We start from the raw sequence: 17826 nt of genomic DNA on the forward strand, positions 1-17826 counted from the left end.
GTTCGCAGCCGAGTGTGAAGCAGCGGGAATGAGGATCAGCACCTCCAAATCTTAGGCCATGGTTCTCAGCCGGAAAAGGCTGGAGTGCCCACTCTGGGTCGGAGACGAGTTCCTGCCCCAAGTGGAGGAGTTCAAGTACCTCGGGTCTTGTTCGCGAGTGATGGGAGAAGGGAGCCGGAGATCGACAGACGGATTGGTGCGGTGGCTGCAGTGATGCGGACGCTGCACCGGTCCGTCGTGGTGAAGAGGGAGCTGAGTGTACCGGTCGATCTACGTCCCTACCCTCACCTATGGCCACGAGCTGTGGGTAGTGACCGAAAGAACGAGATTGCGGATACAAGCGGCAGAAATGAGCTTCCTCCGAAGGGTGGCTGGCCTCTCCCTTAGAGATAGGGTGAGAAGTTCGGCCATCCGGGAGGGGCTCAGAGTAGAGCCGCTGCTCCTCCACATCGAAAGGAGCCAGCTGAGGTGGTTCGGGCATCTGACAAGGATGCCTCCTGGAGGAGGTGGCTGGGGAGAGGGGGTCTGGGCTTCTCTGCTTAGGCTGCTGCCCCCGCGACCCAGCCCCGGATAAAGCGGATGAAGATGGATGGATGGATATACATATATATATAATAAAATGCTGTTAGTCAAAATTTCCTGTATCTTGCTTTTTATTTCCTTCACCAACATGCTCTCGGCCCTCCATTCACATACAACTCAGTTCTAAAGAGTTTGTTTCTCCACCCGAAGACATTTTAAATCCTGGCCGGCACCGCAGCTCCAAAAAGTCTGTGATAACTGAATTATTTCCATGGTTAAGAAAAATACCATCACAACATCTAACAACATCTATCTAGCAAGATGTAAACCACTAGTGTTTATTGCTGATTGCTGATTGTGTGACTGCTGTGTGAAAATGTAGAAGTGTACAGGACTCTCTACTCAGCCAAATGCTGCAAAACTGACTGATCAGTGCTTCACGGTGCAAATGGATATAATGACCCAAAGCATCTTGCAAAATAGCCCAAGAGTTTCTCAAAGCAAAAAAAGGGATATTATTACATTTTCAATGGCCAAGTCAGTCACCTGATCATAATCCAAAAGAGCATGCTGTTTAGTTATTAAATACAAAAATGAATAAAAGAAATCCCCATAAACAAGCAGCAACTGAAGCGAGCTGCCGTAAAGGCCTGACAGAGTATAGCAAGAGAGCAAACACAACATTTGGTGCTGTCCATAGCTTCTAGACTTCACAGACTCATTTCTTGCAAGCATTAAAAAATAATACTTATATCTAAAATTATGTTAGCTTGTCTGGTAACCTTTGAGCCTCTGAAAATGTTGTGGCTGATGGCTGTTATTCAGAAAAAAGTTCATGCAAAATCTTTTTGTTCAAATCCTTTAATTAAAGATGAAACTCTATGCTTCAATCACAGTTTGTAAACTCCTCTGTGGTGGTGTGTTATTGTACAAATAGTTATCGTCCTAACTGGCTACACTGAATCTGTAGGTTTGGCAAAATAGTTAAAAAAAATGACATAAAAGCTCAGAATTTTGAGTTACTTCCATTAAACGAGTTTTTGCCCAATCAATGGCTCAAATTTGGAGTCTACACCTAAAAAATGTATTCAATGCTAGCAGTGAAAACATCATAATTTGTTGCCCGGACATTGAACTGTGTGCTGTTGGACTCAGGCCGTATTATTTACCCAGGGAATTCTCTCACGTCATCTTGGTGGCTGTTTATGTTCCTCCCTCTGCTAACCCCACAGCTGCATGTGACACTATCCACTCTGCCATAGCCCGGTTACAGACTCAGCACCCGAGTGCCTTTATTGTGATCTCGGGTGACTTCAACCATGTATCACTGGACAATACACTAACAACATTCAGACAATATGTGGACTGTCCCACCAGGGGAGAAAAAATTCTAGACCTACTGTATGCTAATGTCAAGGATGCATACAGCTCCTCCTCCCTCCCCCCACTTGGTAGGTCAGATCATAACCTGATTCACCTCACCCCCCGCTATGTGCCAATTGTGAGGAGGGAACCTGTGACCATGAGGACGGTTAGGAGGTGGTCAGAGGAGGCCTTAGCGGAACTACAGGGCTGTTTCGAGGTGACCAACTGGGAAACACTCTGTGAGCCTCACGCCGAGGACATCAATGGGCTTACTGAGTGTATCACAGACTACATAACTTTCTGCACCGACTCCATTGTTCCAGCTCAGACTGTTCATTGTTACCCAAATAACAAGCCGTGGGTGACTAAGGACATCAAAGCCCTCCTCAACAACAAGAAGAGGGCTTTCAGAGGGGGCAATAAAGAGGAGGTGAGGAAGGTCCAGGTGTTACTAAAGGACAAGATCAGAGAGGCTAAGGACAATTACAGGAGGAAGCTGGAGTGGAAACTCCAGCAGAACAGCATGAGAGAGGTGTGGAGGGGCATGAAAACCATCACTGGATTCAGGCCAACCAACAGCAGGGGAGCTGAGGGAGGTGAGAATAGAGCTAACGAGTTGAATCTGTTTTTCAATAGATTCGACACCACAGTGTCTGCTCCCACCCCCACAACCTCACCTGTAGTCAGCCTGGAATCCAGAGCCACACCACTGTGCCAGCCTCTCTCTTCACATGGCGCTGTTGCCTCCTGTGAGATTCCTGACACCCCTCCCCCACCCATCACCTTCACTCAATACCAGGTTGAGATGCAAATGAGGAGACTTCACTCAGGCAAGTCTGCTGGACCAGACGGAGTGAGTCCCCTCGTCCTCAAGACCTGTGCCCCCCAGCTGTGTGGAGTCTTTCATAAACTGTTTATGCTGAGTCTGAGTCTGCAGAGGGTCCCAGTGATGTGGAAGACATCATGCCTCGTCCCTGTACCAAAGACGCCACGTCCCAGTGGCCCCCAGGATTACAGGCCCGTGGCACTGACCTCCCACATCATGAAGACCCAGGAAAGGCTCATCCTGGACCAGCTGCGACCCATAGTAAGACCACATCTGGATCCCCTTCAGTTCGCTTATCAGCCTCGTCTCGGAACTGGGGACGCCATCATCTACCTGCTCAATCGTGTCTACACCCATCTGGACCAGCCGGCGAGCACTGTGAGGGTCATGTTTTTTGACTTTTCTAGTGCTTTCAACACCATCAGGCCGACCCTCCTGGGTGATAAGTTAGCAGCGATGCAGGTGGATGCTTCTCTGGTGTCCTGGATTGTTGATTACCTGACAGGAAGACCACAATATGTACGTCTCCCACAGTGTGTGTCTGACAAGGTAATCAGCAACACAGGGGCACCACAGGGGACTGTCCTCTCCCCCTTCCTCGTCACCCTCTACACCACAGACTTCAGCCACTGCACAGAGACCTGCCATCTTCAGAAGTTTTCTGATGACTCTGCGGTGGTTGGATGCATCAGCAGGGATGATGAGACAGAGTACCGGGCTGTGGTCGACTCCTTTGTCACGTGGTGTGAGCAGAATCATCTGCAGCTCAACGTGGCAAAGACCAAGGAACTGATCGTGGACTTCAGGAAGACCAGGAAACACTTGACCCCTGTTTCAATCCAGGGGGTCAGTGTTGACATTGTGGAGGACTATAAATACCTTGGAGTACACATTGACAATAAACTGGACTGGGCTAAAAACACCACAGCACTTTACAGGAAGGACCAGAGTCGTCTCTATTTTTTGAGGCGACTGAGGTCCTTCAACATCTGCCAGAAAATGCTCAAGATTTTCTATGAGTCTGTTGTGGCCAGTGTGATCCTCTATGCTGTTGCATGCTGGGGGAGCAGGCTGAGGGTCGCAGATGCCAACAGACTTAATAAACTAATCCGTAAGGCCAGTAATGTTGTGGGGATGGAGCTGGACTCCCTCAAGGTGGTGTCGGAGAGGCGGATGCTGTCCAAGATAAAGACAATGTTGGATAACACCTCCCACCCACTCCATGACATGCTGGTCAGTCACAGGAGCTCGTTCAGTGAGAGACTGAGATTACCGAAAAGCACCACTGAACGACACAGGAAATCTTTCCTGCCTGTGGCCATCTCCCTGTACAACGCATCCACTTAACACACTGGTTACTGCTACAACTACACGTTTCTTTCCAGCTATTTATTAATGAGTGACTTATGTATATATATATATGTATATATTGTACTATTCTTAGTTAGCGTATTGTCTGTCTTGTTAATGTTGGTTTATGTTGGTTTACAATGGAGCACTGTAACAAAAATAATTTCCCCCAGGGATCAAGTATTCTGATTCTGATTCTGATTCTGATAACTACAGCTCACCAATGAGGGGAGCGAGGTGGTACATTCGACAGGCACATGCTCGGTTTACGCTGTTCTTCATTCAGGGTGTCATGGATTTGTCTGGTTTACCATGTCCCGGCAAGCTGTGAGGAAGAAATCCAATCAATTGTGCTTGAAGAATGAAGTCTGCTCAATGGTGTTGAGGTATTGATCTTTCTTAGGGGTTAACATTAGGTTGCCTGTCTGGATATTTAACACAGTGGCATTGTCCATGAGCTGACAAAAGTGAAGCATGGCGAGCAACATCCAAAGAAAACAAGTGAAGTGAGTTCCAAAAAAAACAAAAAAAGTAAACCCTGACAAAGAATGATGAAAGGAGCTGCATAAATTGAAAATATTAGTCAGTGATATCACCGACTAAAAACCTAAATAAACAGTAAAAAAATAGAGAGAAGTAAAGAGGGAAACAATGCTGGAAAACAGAATCTCTGAACAAAGCCGTTCAGCTGCCACACACGCCTCAGCCTCCGTGTCAGCATGATTAAAGCATCCACATTGCTCATGAGTATAATATGAATAATAAACATCTAGAATAAGTGAGGAAGAGATTGGTGGGAAGGAGGGAGAGGCTGCGAGCAATTTGTGGAGAAGCATTTATCCAGTCCTTCTGCATGGCAAGATAATCTCCTCCCATTACTACAGCACAAAGCAGTGCAGGTTTTCCATTAAGTGTATAACCACAGCCTTCCTAGCCTCTCACCCAGCCATTAGCTCTGAGATTAAGTAAACCTCTATTTACATACTTCAGCACTAGCATATGGTGAATTTTTTAACATTTGACCACAGCACAGGCTAAGAAACAGCATAAATCTTCTGATAGAGATCAAAAGAACTGCTCACCGTTTCCTACACTTGCCCTTGCAAATGTGTGCAGACAGACTGCCAGACTATCTTAAGTTCCAGAGTAACTTTGCTACTTTTTGCAAAAAGCAAAGCCACATTAATGGCATGGCTGCTAAAGTCAAACTAAAATAAAAAGTCACCCGTGACACAGCTGTGTTTCAGCGTTTCCTAGCATTTCCTGCTTTCGGCTCCAAAAGCCAAAATCATATCGCTCCCAGGACTAGAAAAAAAAAAGAAATTTTTTCTTCATTTCATCATAATAAAATGAGTTCAGTTGCTTTGTCTCACTGGGCCTTTAATAAGTGGAAACAACCTCAACAATCTGACCGTTCTACTCTATATTTTTTGCCACCTCACTTCAACCAGTGTTGACCTGAAATATAAAAATGCTGTTTCAGTCGTGTTTGTTTGTGTTTGAGGGACATGTCTGCTAATATAACACAAGAATTTCCTTCACCTAAACACACAGTAGGCTATGTTATTTTTCAGGACAAACAAAGTGTTTGTATTTGTGTGTGTGCGAGTGCGTAACCAGCTTTCAAATATGCTTTCAACTCGCATTTGGAGCCAGCCTCAAGTGGCCATTGGAGAAACTGCACCTCACTGCCACTGGAAATAGAAAAGACTGGAAAAAGGAGTAAGGGGACATCAACAGTATCTTATATCAAGCAAAACACTTTATTTTCTTTCTTCGTGTATGCGTTAGCCAAAGACAGTTTTTCCTTCTTTGAAGTGTGGAACAGTGAGGCGGTGTATCAACATCTTATTAAGCAGCCGCCAGAGGATGTTTCCTGATGAGCGCATGATGTGCATGATGCAAATTTTCCTCCTGTGAGAAACAGTTTGAGTGGCATTTGAATTCTGCTCAAGAATTGTTAAGAGGCACTCATCGCATTTCAAATCAACGTCAATAACGGGGAACTGAATGAATATAACAGACAGGTTGGCGGCTGCATTTTTTAACAGGTGGCTAGCTGCGGATGTTCCCCCAGGGTGGCAGTTGGTGTCACAGGTGGTGCTCGCGCTCCACATCACTCCGCTTCGAGGTAGGGGTGGGGGTGGAGTGATCGGTCGCATTGGAAGAGAGCGCTGCTCTGTCAAGGTACATTATTCTTCTCACCACATGCTAAATCCTGCATGCGGAGCTTCTAGTCTCGCACGAGAAGCCGCTCCCCCGTCCTTGTTTTTCAGTCGCTCTCAGCCCTCCCTCCCTTCACTGATATGATCTACCAGGCTCAACCTCAACTTCTACGCCTTTCTCCTTCTCCATTTCTCCCTCTGAGGGTTTTTTCTTCTTTTTTGACACAGACAGATTCCATTAACTCTCTCTCTCTGATTTGTCCTTAACTTTGACAAGCAGGGTCACACACACCCCAAAAAAGAAGAAAAGAAAAAAAACAGGTGTGGAATTTTTTTCCCGTCTACATTCACGCACAATGTCACCAAGCAAGTTTTCATTTTTCTAATGTTTTGTGACAGGCACAGCCAGCAACGCAAAAGAAAGAATGACCTCTGTCAAATTAAATGACAGACTGACAGAAGGATATTCCCTCAGGCTAAATGTGTTATTTCCTTTTTTTCCCCCCTTTGTTTATTTTATATGTGTCCCCTTGCTCTTTTGTAGTTTACGTGCACAATGCCCCCCCTGTGGCATTTAGCTTCGCTGTTGTTTCACTTTCGATTGACTGTTTTCATATAGCAACTTCCCGTGCAGTGTGGAGCCAGAAACATGCCGCTGGATCTGAGTCGGGTTGCTCAGGAGCTTTGAGGTTACCTTATTTCTTGTTTTGTCTCTCATGAGATTGAATTACTCTCCTGCTGACGATGATCTCCAGCCTGCTGTTTCAACTCTGAAGCAAAGCTCAGCACAAACACAGCCACATTATTTGCCACTGACCCAATTAGATCCTGAATAGATACCATGATACACTCTTTCGCTGTCCTTGCCAGCTCCCTGATTTCTGAGTTTTATTCCACTGCTTTTGATGAATGACTTTGCTTTTTAGAAAAAATGACAACTCAGTGATTAATTGCACGTGGTCTTTCTCTCTTACACTGCCCCCCTCCTTTTTCTATTTCAATTTATGTTTCTGGCCCTAAAAAAAAAAAGAAATCTATCTTTACCTGGGTTTGCCCCATCAGCATATTCCCATAAATAAAGCAGGGGGAGAGGTTGCGGTGGTTGCAGGGAGCGGTGGAGGGAAGTGTGGCCCAGAGGCAGAGCGGTGGGCATGTGCGAAATAGAGGGTTGAATAGACAGAGAGGGAAGGGGGAGAGATGAGCCAACTGCTTCAGATCAGGAGTGTGAAGGTGACTGCAGTGAAGAAGTCAGAAATGCGTTTTAAAGAGCAGGAAACAGAGAGAAAAGAGGATCGAATAAACACGAGCTAAAAAAGAGAATGAAACATTTCCACAGCAAAAACAGGAAATCCGTGAGCACCTCCAGAACTCCAGGTCCTTTCATAATGGTCTTTTCTATCAAACAACAAACAGAGCGTGACTGCAACCATGAGCATCGGGGCAGCAGATGAAGGGGGAGAATGGGAGCGTATTGAGATAGCAGCGATTGCAGCGAGGTGTGCAGCCAGCGTCCCGTGGCAGGATGTCATGCTATGTTTAATGAGGCAACCGTGCAGGCAATTAGTCCCTGATAGGACATTATCAGTCAACAATAAGTGAATACTTCATTAAACACAAAACCCTCCAATAGCCTCTCTTCTTTAGCATCTCGCTTTTGCTCATTTGTTAACACACTCAGCTCAGATAACAACAATATACAGCTGAATTCTTTCTTAATATTATTCTTAGTAATTTGCATCAGAAACAACTAAATTTGGGAATAAAGAGTTAGAGAGGCAAGGTTGAGATGGTTTGGACGTTTGCAGATAGTGGACGTATTGGAGCTGCCGGGCAGGAGGAAAAGAAGACATCAGAGAAGATTTATGGATGCGGTGTAGTTGCTGTGAAAATCCCTAAAGCAAGTGGCAGAAAGAGGAAGAAAATACGATCTCAATAATGTGCCAAGTAAAAAAATAAATAATGGGGGTATTGTTCGGTCAGAAAATATTCAATGTGTTTTTCTTGCAACATCAGCTCCATTCCATACAGCAGTTCGCTCATCTGCATCATTTTGTACCTCGTGGCTGTTTGTTGCAGTGGGAATTGCACCTTCTGATGTATTCTGAGTATCCTTCACTCGCTTCAAAGCTGAGAGAAGTTCTGAGATGGTAGGTTGTGTTTGTAGTTTGCAGTTTTGGCTGAGTGATGTAGCAGTTTCCCATCATCAGTGGCAGCCTCAAACAACCCGAATCAAATTTATAATACGCAAAGAAGATGACCAAGTTTTGTTTTTGTTTTTTTTAAAGTAATGCTATTCACTGGCTTCTTGATTTGACTTTTTGATCACTATTTTTTTTTCAAAGATCCTACAGTAATAGTGAGAAAACCCCAACAATCAAACACCCCTCTATAAGCAAACACTTAGTGACAGTGAGAAGGAAAAACTCCCCTTTAACAGGAAGAAAGATAGGCAGAACCCGACTCAGGGAGGGGTGGCCATCTGATGCGACCGGTTGGGGATGAGGGGAGAGCTAGATTAAAAGCAGAGCGTTGAGTGTTGAACAAGGTGAGTGAGGTAGAAATACTCAGAGCATCATGGGAAGCCCACAGCAGCCTAGGACTACTGCAGCATAACTAAGGGAGCGTTTAACTGTCACCGAATCGAACTATAAGCTGTGGACAGTGTCTTAAATCTGAAGCACAATTTTCCCTTTTTGTTACAGTTAATCAACTTAACCAGTTTTAAGGAAGATGGTGAATTTGATTTTTCTACTGATTATGTCAACTGACTTGTTTGTGTCATTAACATTTTTATCCAAAAGCTGGTTGAGTCCTCCAGATCCCTCTAAAAATAACAGCAAAATTAAAACATTTGTAGTGCAGTTGATGAGAGACATTTCTAAAATTTCTTGCACTAAAAGTCGATAACGTGAAAAATGGCCGCATCGGTGTTTCACGCTGCACTAACGGCACCTTTGCCTTCATCCTAACCAAGCTAACAGAAAAAAAAGCTGATTCTACTTAAGTCAACAATTCAAAGGTCTACACTCCATTGGGAGCTGAGTGGACCATGAAATGCACATTATTGTGCTCACTTGTCTGTTTCTGTGAAGGTAAGGGGTAAAATAAGTTTCCACTTCTCCACAAAAAAAAAAGCAAAACACTAAATAAGGGCTTTGGTTGGATGCACTAAGCATATTTGAGCGTGGCGAGGGTCGCACAGGGAATAGGTTCTTCAATAGTTTCCCACTGCTGCGCTGCCTCAACGCGCAAAGAACAGGGGAATGAAGGGGGAGAGAGAGGAATGGAGAGAAAGCATAAAAATTAGATTATGCTTTACCTCCAGCTTTTGTTTTCCTTTGAGCACAACAAAAAGCCTTTTCTCCATTTGCAGGGAACACAAGGCTGCGGGATTAATGAAAAGTTGTTCTACCGGTAGTGTTTCGGTAAAATTACAACAAATTTTTCACTGAAGAGGCGAGGCATGGCTGTTTTGCATTTCTGTGCATTTTGAAGTGAGGTGACATTTATGTGAGTCACGGGTCGTGCAGCAGCTTTGTCCTGTGAAGTGAGACAAAGTTCACCAACTGACCGCTCCAGAGCAAAGCTAAATGCCAAGGAGAGGAAGAACAGAGTTCATCTGGAAAGTTTACACATCTGATGCCAGAGGCTTGAAATTGTGTCATTTATGTTCCTTTTCTCTTTTTTTCCCTCTTTGTGACAGTTAATATCATACACAGAAAGTTAAAGATGGTTCAGGTGAAATTTAAGGTGTACTTTCAGCAAAAACAACCAGTGTGTCTGAGCTACTTTGGCAGTCAATAAACTGCGTAGGGTTTAATAGGAGAGAGCCCCGGGGACCCGAAAGCCCATTAAATTCTGTGCCTGACTAACTAACAGCACGAAAATCTGTGAAATCAGTTAGTTAGGAAATGAAAGGATGAAAAACAGGACTGTACGTGCTATCTACACACACACACACACACACACACACACACACACACACACACAGCATATACTCTATACACTAAGCTGCCAATGCAGAGATATCTTCACAGCACTTCAAAAAGTGAATCCATTGTGATTATAGCGGCAGCTTTTAGCATCCCATGCATCGGCGCCTGAGCTCATTACTTCAAGCTTAAATTGATATCTACATTTTCTTCAACTGTCAGTTAATTAACCTCTCAAATCACACATTTTGCCCCCAGTTCTTTCTCTAGCTGCTTAACAGCCTTATTCTTCACATTTACTGCTATATATATACACATACTATATATATATATATATATATATATATATATATATATATATATATATATATATATATATATATATATATACTTGATTTAATTCATTAAAAGTAAACAGCAGCTGCAGTATTATGACACTCTGCGTCAAGAGAGTTTCAAAATTTCCACAGATTTTACATGTACAGCAGCTTGACGAGGTAAACTCTTATGTGCAAAGTTTGAGTTTCACTTGGGTTTTTAGCTCAACCTCTCACCTTTGCTTTGAGGTTATACTCATAACAAATCACGTTAAACATACAAATTTATCCACACACTCGTTTATCTGTCTCTGTCTGTGATTAGAGATTTTTCTGGCTGCTTTGTCCTATCCACCTGCACTGTTTGTGCACTCTCTGTGTTCAGGGTTAGTTTGGCATTCTCTTCTGAGGCTTATTTGTTATTTGCATTGTTTTGCCCCCAAAGGCAGGCTCAAAACTCAACAGATCAAACTAACCTGACAATCCTTTGTAGCAAATAACTGCCTGATATCACAGACATCACTGTGTTTCCTCCCTTCAGATCCTCTTTAAGGCCTTTAATGTTGCTGCCTTCAGTTGTTTCTGGTTTTTACGGCATTCAGTTTTGTATTTAATGACTGAAAAGCGTGCTCTGTTGGGCTGAGATCAGGTGAATGGCTTGGTCATCAATCATACCATTTCTTAGCCTATAAACCTCTGGGTTATTATCCCTTGCACTGTGAAGCACTGTCTGATTATCCTGCTACTTCTATCATCAGCAGTCACATAATCAATAAACACTAGTGGCCCAGTTCCACTGATAGCTATACATGCTCATGTTGTAACATGGCCTCCATCAAGTTTAGCACATAACTCTTCCCAAGTTCATCTTGGTTTCATCTCGACAGGCCGTTTTATCAATTTCTTTTCTAATCTTGGAGCAGCATGTTGATGATGGTTAACACAGCTCACGGCAAGAAGGACCTTGTTTTAAATCCACCATCTGGCCTTTGTGTGGGGGGTTTGCACACAGAACGGTACTCTGGCTTCATCCCACATGCAGTTTGTGGGTTAACCAGTGACTCGAAATTGTCTGTCTCTTTGTGTTGGCTTTGCAACAGGTTGTTGCAGAGTGTATCTGGACAGGTCAACAGTGTACCTACTTACTTCTCTGTAAGACTGAACTAGATAAGCAGCAGGAAATGGATGGATGGAAGTCTAATCTGAACTGACAGGTTTTGACAGTGGGAGGTTGTGTATATTTTCTAACCAACTGACCCTTTTTTGACCAATGGCGCAGCAGCGGATAAATTTTTACAAGTTCTCATTAAATGAACCTAACTTTGTTACTGTTTGTGTTAGAGACAAAAATCTAATGATTTTGGAAAGAAGAGGAGACTAGCTTTAGGGGGGGTTATTATCATGCATCGTGCATAATGATAGCACAAAGCTACTGCTGTCTGAGCACAGACAGAAAAATCTGCTCAGTCTAGATCTTACCATGAATACTTCACCTTACAATAACACCTCAACCAATTAGAGAGAGAAAATTCTAATTGTTCCTGAAAGATCTGAATTATTTTGTAATTTTACAGCCAAAATGACAAAACAATTCTGCATGTTGCGTGTATTAATAGCCAAATGATGAAAAGTGTTATTGCTGAAAGTCTGCACTTCAATCAAATATTAATTGTTACATTTGAAAGGAGCTGTAGTGGTGTACAGAACTTAAAACTACATAAACCGTGTCTTTGTCCAGTAAATTATGAACGATTTAGATGTCAAGAATTATTTGGTCTATTGTCTTCAAACACTAGCCAGAGCTCTCTGAACGTATCCCTTTTGTTTCATCTGTCAGTCTGTTGATGCCTGTTGTGCAATTCGTGACTTACACCTGCCGATAGAAGCACCGCTTTTCCGTTTCAGTGTGTTGTTATTCAGGCTCAGATTGTGTCTTTCTCCTGGACATTGATATGGACCCTGTGCATGGATGTGATGCTGTGAAATATATAGAGAGAGGGACAGAACAGAACAGACTGGTTGATCTTTGCATCTTGAATCTAAAGTTTTTCTCACCAAACTGCACGGAAATGAAATATAAACTGATCAAAACACAGAAAATGGCAAATCTGCAGGAACACAATGTCACTGCCCTTTTTGTTCTTGAGAACAGAGGCGACTGGTTAGATCTATCTATCTAATCCAGACATATTTAGCCAGATAATCACCTTTCATTATATAATCCTCAGGTTAGCTAAGACTGTACACATGCCCTTCATCCACATCTGCTATCCAAGACAAACAAGAAGAACAATCAGGGTAAGTAGAAGGAAGAAATAATATCATATTCTTTCCTTCTAGCTTCTTTTGCTGTTTTTATATGTAATAATAATTTATAGTTAAGTCTTCAATAATTCAAAACGCTGTAGTTCATTTGTAGGGAGCAGGCATTGCATGGAGAACGTCTGAGGCAGCCTGCTCACACTGGCTAATGAAACTGACAAGCATTTCCTCTCTGCTTTGTAATATTTGATTATATGGATCCTGAGCTTTGCTGTACAAGCCAACAGATGGCCAGGCCTCTGTTTTCATTTGTTTTGGTTCACCATTTGTGCCCCTGTTGCTTGCTACAATGCAATTGCATCAGCTGACTTATTCAGAACAGCTCACTGTGTGATTATCAGGCTGGCCTCCAGAAAAACAGGCAGCGAGAGCTTGTAATTAGACTCGAATTATATACAAAGCAATGGGGAGAAATTCCCCAAATGACAGGGAAAACATGAAAACGTATCTCTTTCTCACCCTCTGTTATCCTGTCTGCACAGAGACCAAAGGCGACAGTCTCATTTTAGAGCCGTGACATGAAATCAGTGCTGGATAGGGGAGGAGGGATGTGAGGATGAGAAAGTGGTGGTGAAGTGTTAAGATGGGTGAAGATAAGATGGAGTGCCAGGCCTGATTGCATTTCTATCGGTTGTTTATGGATCAGACACGGACTGGTTTGGCTCCTCTGGGACCGACTTTCTTCCGACTGGACAGCAGGCGAACGGAAAGATAATGCGAAAAATAAAAGAAAACAAGGAGAGTACACAGGAAGGTGAAGCCACGCCTGAACTCACAATCAATGTGTTTTTTTGTGACTCTGATACTTTCTGTTATGCATGCCAGAAAGGTTCATTTTTGTTTCAATTTTCTTTTTAGTTAAGAAATACCTTGAAAACCACTCAAACAATTTCCCTAACTGTAGGCATAAATTTGGTTTTAATTTAATGTTCTTTAATAGTATTTTATGGGGAAATTTGAAGTTCTTGTCTAAAGCGCCCTGTGGCACACTAGCATCCTTGCTTGTACTTTTCTTCCTGCCCGATGTCACAACCTTAACCTCAGCATGACCCAGGATAGCTGGCTAAGAAATCCTCGTCCAAACAGTTCAGTCTTCAGTCTGGGTGTAAAGACTTCAATTTTTACAAAGGATATAAAAGAAGTGAGTGTAGCAGAGTTTCTTTAACTCTTCATCTTTGCTTGAAGCTGTTAGCTTAAGGCTACGTTAGCCACTAGCAGAACATACCCTAAGAGAAAACTTTATCTTTGATTCTGCTGCTCTGCTTTTGATCCTTTAAGAAAAAGAATACAATGTTTAAGCGGTGTGGTGGTCTGCTTTTCCCAAATCAAAGGCTTTGGGAACTTTTAACTTCTCATAGTCTTTGTAGCTTAGATTATGTCAGATGTTAACAAGAATTCAACACGCTTCAAATATTTCCCCCAAATAAGAATATCTGCTACACTCATAAAAGAGAGACATAGCCAATATGACACCACTATATTTCTGAAGTCTGGAGTTGAGCATAAAGGCCACTGCAGTTTTTCAGACGCAGAAGTAGCCATAAGTGCTAAATTGCTAGCTAAGGTGCAACTATAGACTTTATTTACTATAATCCACGAACAGGGATATTTAGTGCTAACATATTGATATAAATTAATAATAGATAATGGATGGTGAAAATGGTTTACTCACCCAAGACTAAAGAACAAATGTCTTGAATGGCTGTATGGCAACAGTAGAGGCTGTACCTAGCAGACAGGCAGCAGCACCCATGAACACTAACTGAGTGAGGTCTGCAGCTCTTTAGATGTTGTTCTGGGTTCTTTTGTGATCTCTTGGATGAGTCATCAGTGGCTTTAGAAATGGCTTTGTAACCATTCCAGGCTGATAGATGTCACTGACGTTGTTTCGCGTGTGTTCTTGAGTTTCTTTAAATCGTGGCATGATGTGTTGCTTTTTGAGATATTTTAGCCTGCATCACTCTGTCAGTCAGGTTCTGTTTAACTGATTTTTTGATTCAGCAGAGTTGGCAATAATCAGGCCTGAGTGTGGCTAGTAAAACTAAACTCAGCTTTCTAAAAAAAATATGTGGTTAATGCCAGCTAGTTAATGTTGTAACAATGGCAATTACCTTCTCACACAGGGACAGATTTGGATAGCTTTTCTCCCTGAATAAGTGAAATCATCATTTAAAAACTGCATTTTTGCATTTTATATTTAATCGGTTATCTTTCTCAAATATCAGAACTTGTTTGATGTTCTGAATCATCTTGGGCTACGTTCACAATGCAGGTGTTAATGCTCAATTCCGATTTTTTGATCAAATCCAATTTTTTTGTCTGCTTGTTCACACTACAAATAAAATGCGACAGCAAATGCGCTCTAGTGTGAACGCTCAAAGCGGCCCGCATGCGCAAAAGAAGATGTCACACACAACGCGCTCTGTTTAGACCCAGAGCAAACAATATTGTTTGACTGATGGCCCTTAATATGAAGACTTCAGACTTTACATTTCCCAATCTTTGCTTTAAGTTATTTTGTTATTTACATAATAATGTAGATAACCTAATAATTATCCTTATTGCTGTTTTAGAGGAGCGGTGCTTCAAAGGATAGTTGCAGATTTCTGTCAGAATCTGCAGATTATGCAGTACAAATAAAATGTTCACGTTTCTCCAACGTTGTCTTCCCAACAGTTTCACTGACATCTACACGGGATGGCCAGGAAGCGTTCGCGATGTCTTCGCGGGCGCTGATAATTGGCGTCTGTCTTGTGTCAGTGACGTAAAAGACGGATTTAATGCGACATGACCGTTCAAACAGCAGTCGCTTTCTAAAACATCAGATATGTATCGGATTCAGGACCACATACGAAAGTGACCCAGATCGGATTTGAAAATATCGGATTTGTGCCGTTCACACTGTCATACCATGATCGGATATGGGTTGCATAGGGTCAAAAAAATCGGATTTGATGCGCTTTCGCCTGCAGTGTGAACGTAGCCCAAGTGGCATTAATAAGCAAAAAGACTAAGAAATCAGGAAGGGGGCAAAAACTTTGTCCTAGCACTGTGTGTAGGTTTCGCAGGAGCGCCTAGAGTTCTCTGAAAACCTTCCTTTTCAGTATGTATGCACTCAATGTGGGTCACGTTTGCATGACATATACAATGTGTCTCAGCGTCCTTCACTCCAGTGGCTCTTGTGGAGTATATTTAGAATCCCTATTTAGTGTTTAACTCCTAACACCCCAGGCTGGCCCATTCATCGTCTTCCACATCATTGCATAACTCAAGTGCTGCTTGCTTTCCATCCTCAGCTGTGTTTGTTGTGTTGGTTTCGTCTAGTCCACCTGGCCCTCCATTTCATTACTTCAATTAGAATGATTAGGATCTAAAATTGCTTGTGTCGGCTCAGTGATTGACAGCAATTGGCCACTTAGGGAGGAGTGCTGCAGACACAAAGCGCTGCTCAACGGCTTGTGTAGTGAAACGGGTACAGGGTGTGCATGCGAGTGTGGCTGTGTTTGTTTACTGTGATGGGAGTTGTGCTCACTGAAGACGAGAGCAATTCTTTAGGCAAACAATGCGAGGCCATAACTATAGAAAGTCCAGATATCCTGCTTTCCCCACAAGTGCAGCGTGAATGTTTGGGAAAGCGGCAGAGACGCTGTGTATATGTGTGTGCTTGCATTATTGCAAGGTTTTGCAAACACTGCAAACTTTTTTCAGTATGCATGTAAATAAATGAACAATTCAGTGTATAGATAAAATAACTTCTGACCACTTCAATTCCAAAACTGTAATTGTGGGTGGACATTAAAAATTCCTCCCCTCTCCATTCGTACAGTTTAATATGCTTCAAGCGTGTTGCAATCAGGACGTATCGTAAGCACACTGATTGTGCGAAAGCATGACAGACAGGCAATCACTACTCAGTCATGGCACGTTTTGTTCCACCCAGCTGGAGCTGGGAATGTGGCTTGTTTTTTGCCGAGGTGCATTAAACGGTCCAACATAATTTAGACGACTGGCTGGTCTTCGTGTCTCTTCTCATTACAGCCCTCGTGGTCCGGGGCCGCCTTAAGTAGTGACTGTTGGAGCAGATCTTGAGGGTCTGTCTTTGCAGCAGCTTCGTGGCATGCGTGCTGGTGGAGTGGGGCGTTGGGTTTACGGCGCATCAGTGTCAAGTACGGCCGTTCATCATCAGGCGCTGCTACTCAGAACTGCCAAGGCTCGTGACAGAACATTAATCTGTCTCTCAAATTGACAGCCATAAGTTTCTCCTCCTCCTCCCTCATGAGTTCTGCACATGCGACTGTCATACACTCCCTTTCCCTTCATTTTTCTGTTCACCATCTTCTTCTGTTGCTGTACTGACATTTCCATCCACACTGTAATTTGGTCTGTGTTTTTTGTTCTGCTGTTTGGGTATATACGCTGTGATTGCATTCAAACTCAAACTGGTCCCTACCTATTTCAGCTGAGCCCCCACCCCTGCAAGTTTTGCTATTACTAATGTTTAAAACTGGGTTTGAGTGATTCCTCTTCCCTCTGGCTCAATAGTTGAATTAAATAGATTTCTATAAATGTGATTAATGCTGTGATGCGGTGTGTAATATCCAGCCCTGTGCTCGTTTTTGTTACAGCAACTTTAGCAGCTAAGACAGCCCTTTTAGCTTGTCTCTACCTTGCATTTGAAAAAGCCAGTTCATGAAGACTTAAGTGTTTAATATCAGGTTTTGTTTGGTTGTTTGTTGCTTTGTGTGAGCCCAACAAGCCTTTTCTTCATTATTTTAGAAAGCTCTTTTGGAGCCTTTGCCTTTACATTATGATATTTGTGTCTTTTCCCTCTCTTCCCTTTTGACATTTTCTTTTATCTTCCGGCCAGGATGTCCGTGAAAGGTGCAAAGGGAGGACCGGAAAGTAGACCATCCTCTGCCGCCAGGTCAGTGAAGAAAAAAGTCAAAATTAACAATTCAAGCTCAGTGTGAACCCTAAACCTTTCATTTGGAGCATTTCAACGGCGCATTCCCATTGTTTTTGTCTCT

General features: G+C 42.9%; 1 protein-coding gene across 3 annotated transcripts in view; it reads left to right on the plus strand.

Annotated features, from left to right (window-relative positions):
* The first annotated feature begins 12711 nt into the window (after positions 1–12711).
* The window catches only part of cabp4 (calcium binding protein 4), a 30508-nt gene continuing 25393 nt past the window's right edge, over positions 12712–17826 (plus strand). For all 3 annotated transcript variants that reach the window (XM_084931387.1, XM_084931388.1, XM_084931389.1), the window contains exons 1-2: positions 12712–12775; positions 17667–17723. In XM_084931387.1, the coding sequence (XP_084787513.1) occupies positions 17668–17723 (56 nt within the window). In that variant the 5' untranslated portion in view covers positions 12712–12775; position 17667. The remainder of the gene's footprint in view (positions 12776–17666; positions 17724–17826) is intronic.

Source organism: Perissodus microlepis, chromosome 6 (assembly GCF_051167445.1).
Source record: "Perissodus microlepis isolate ML-2025 ecotype Zambia chromosome 6, ASM5116744v1, whole genome shotgun sequence".
Classification (NCBI taxonomy): domain Eukaryota; kingdom Metazoa; phylum Chordata; class Actinopteri; order Cichliformes; family Cichlidae; genus Perissodus; species Perissodus microlepis.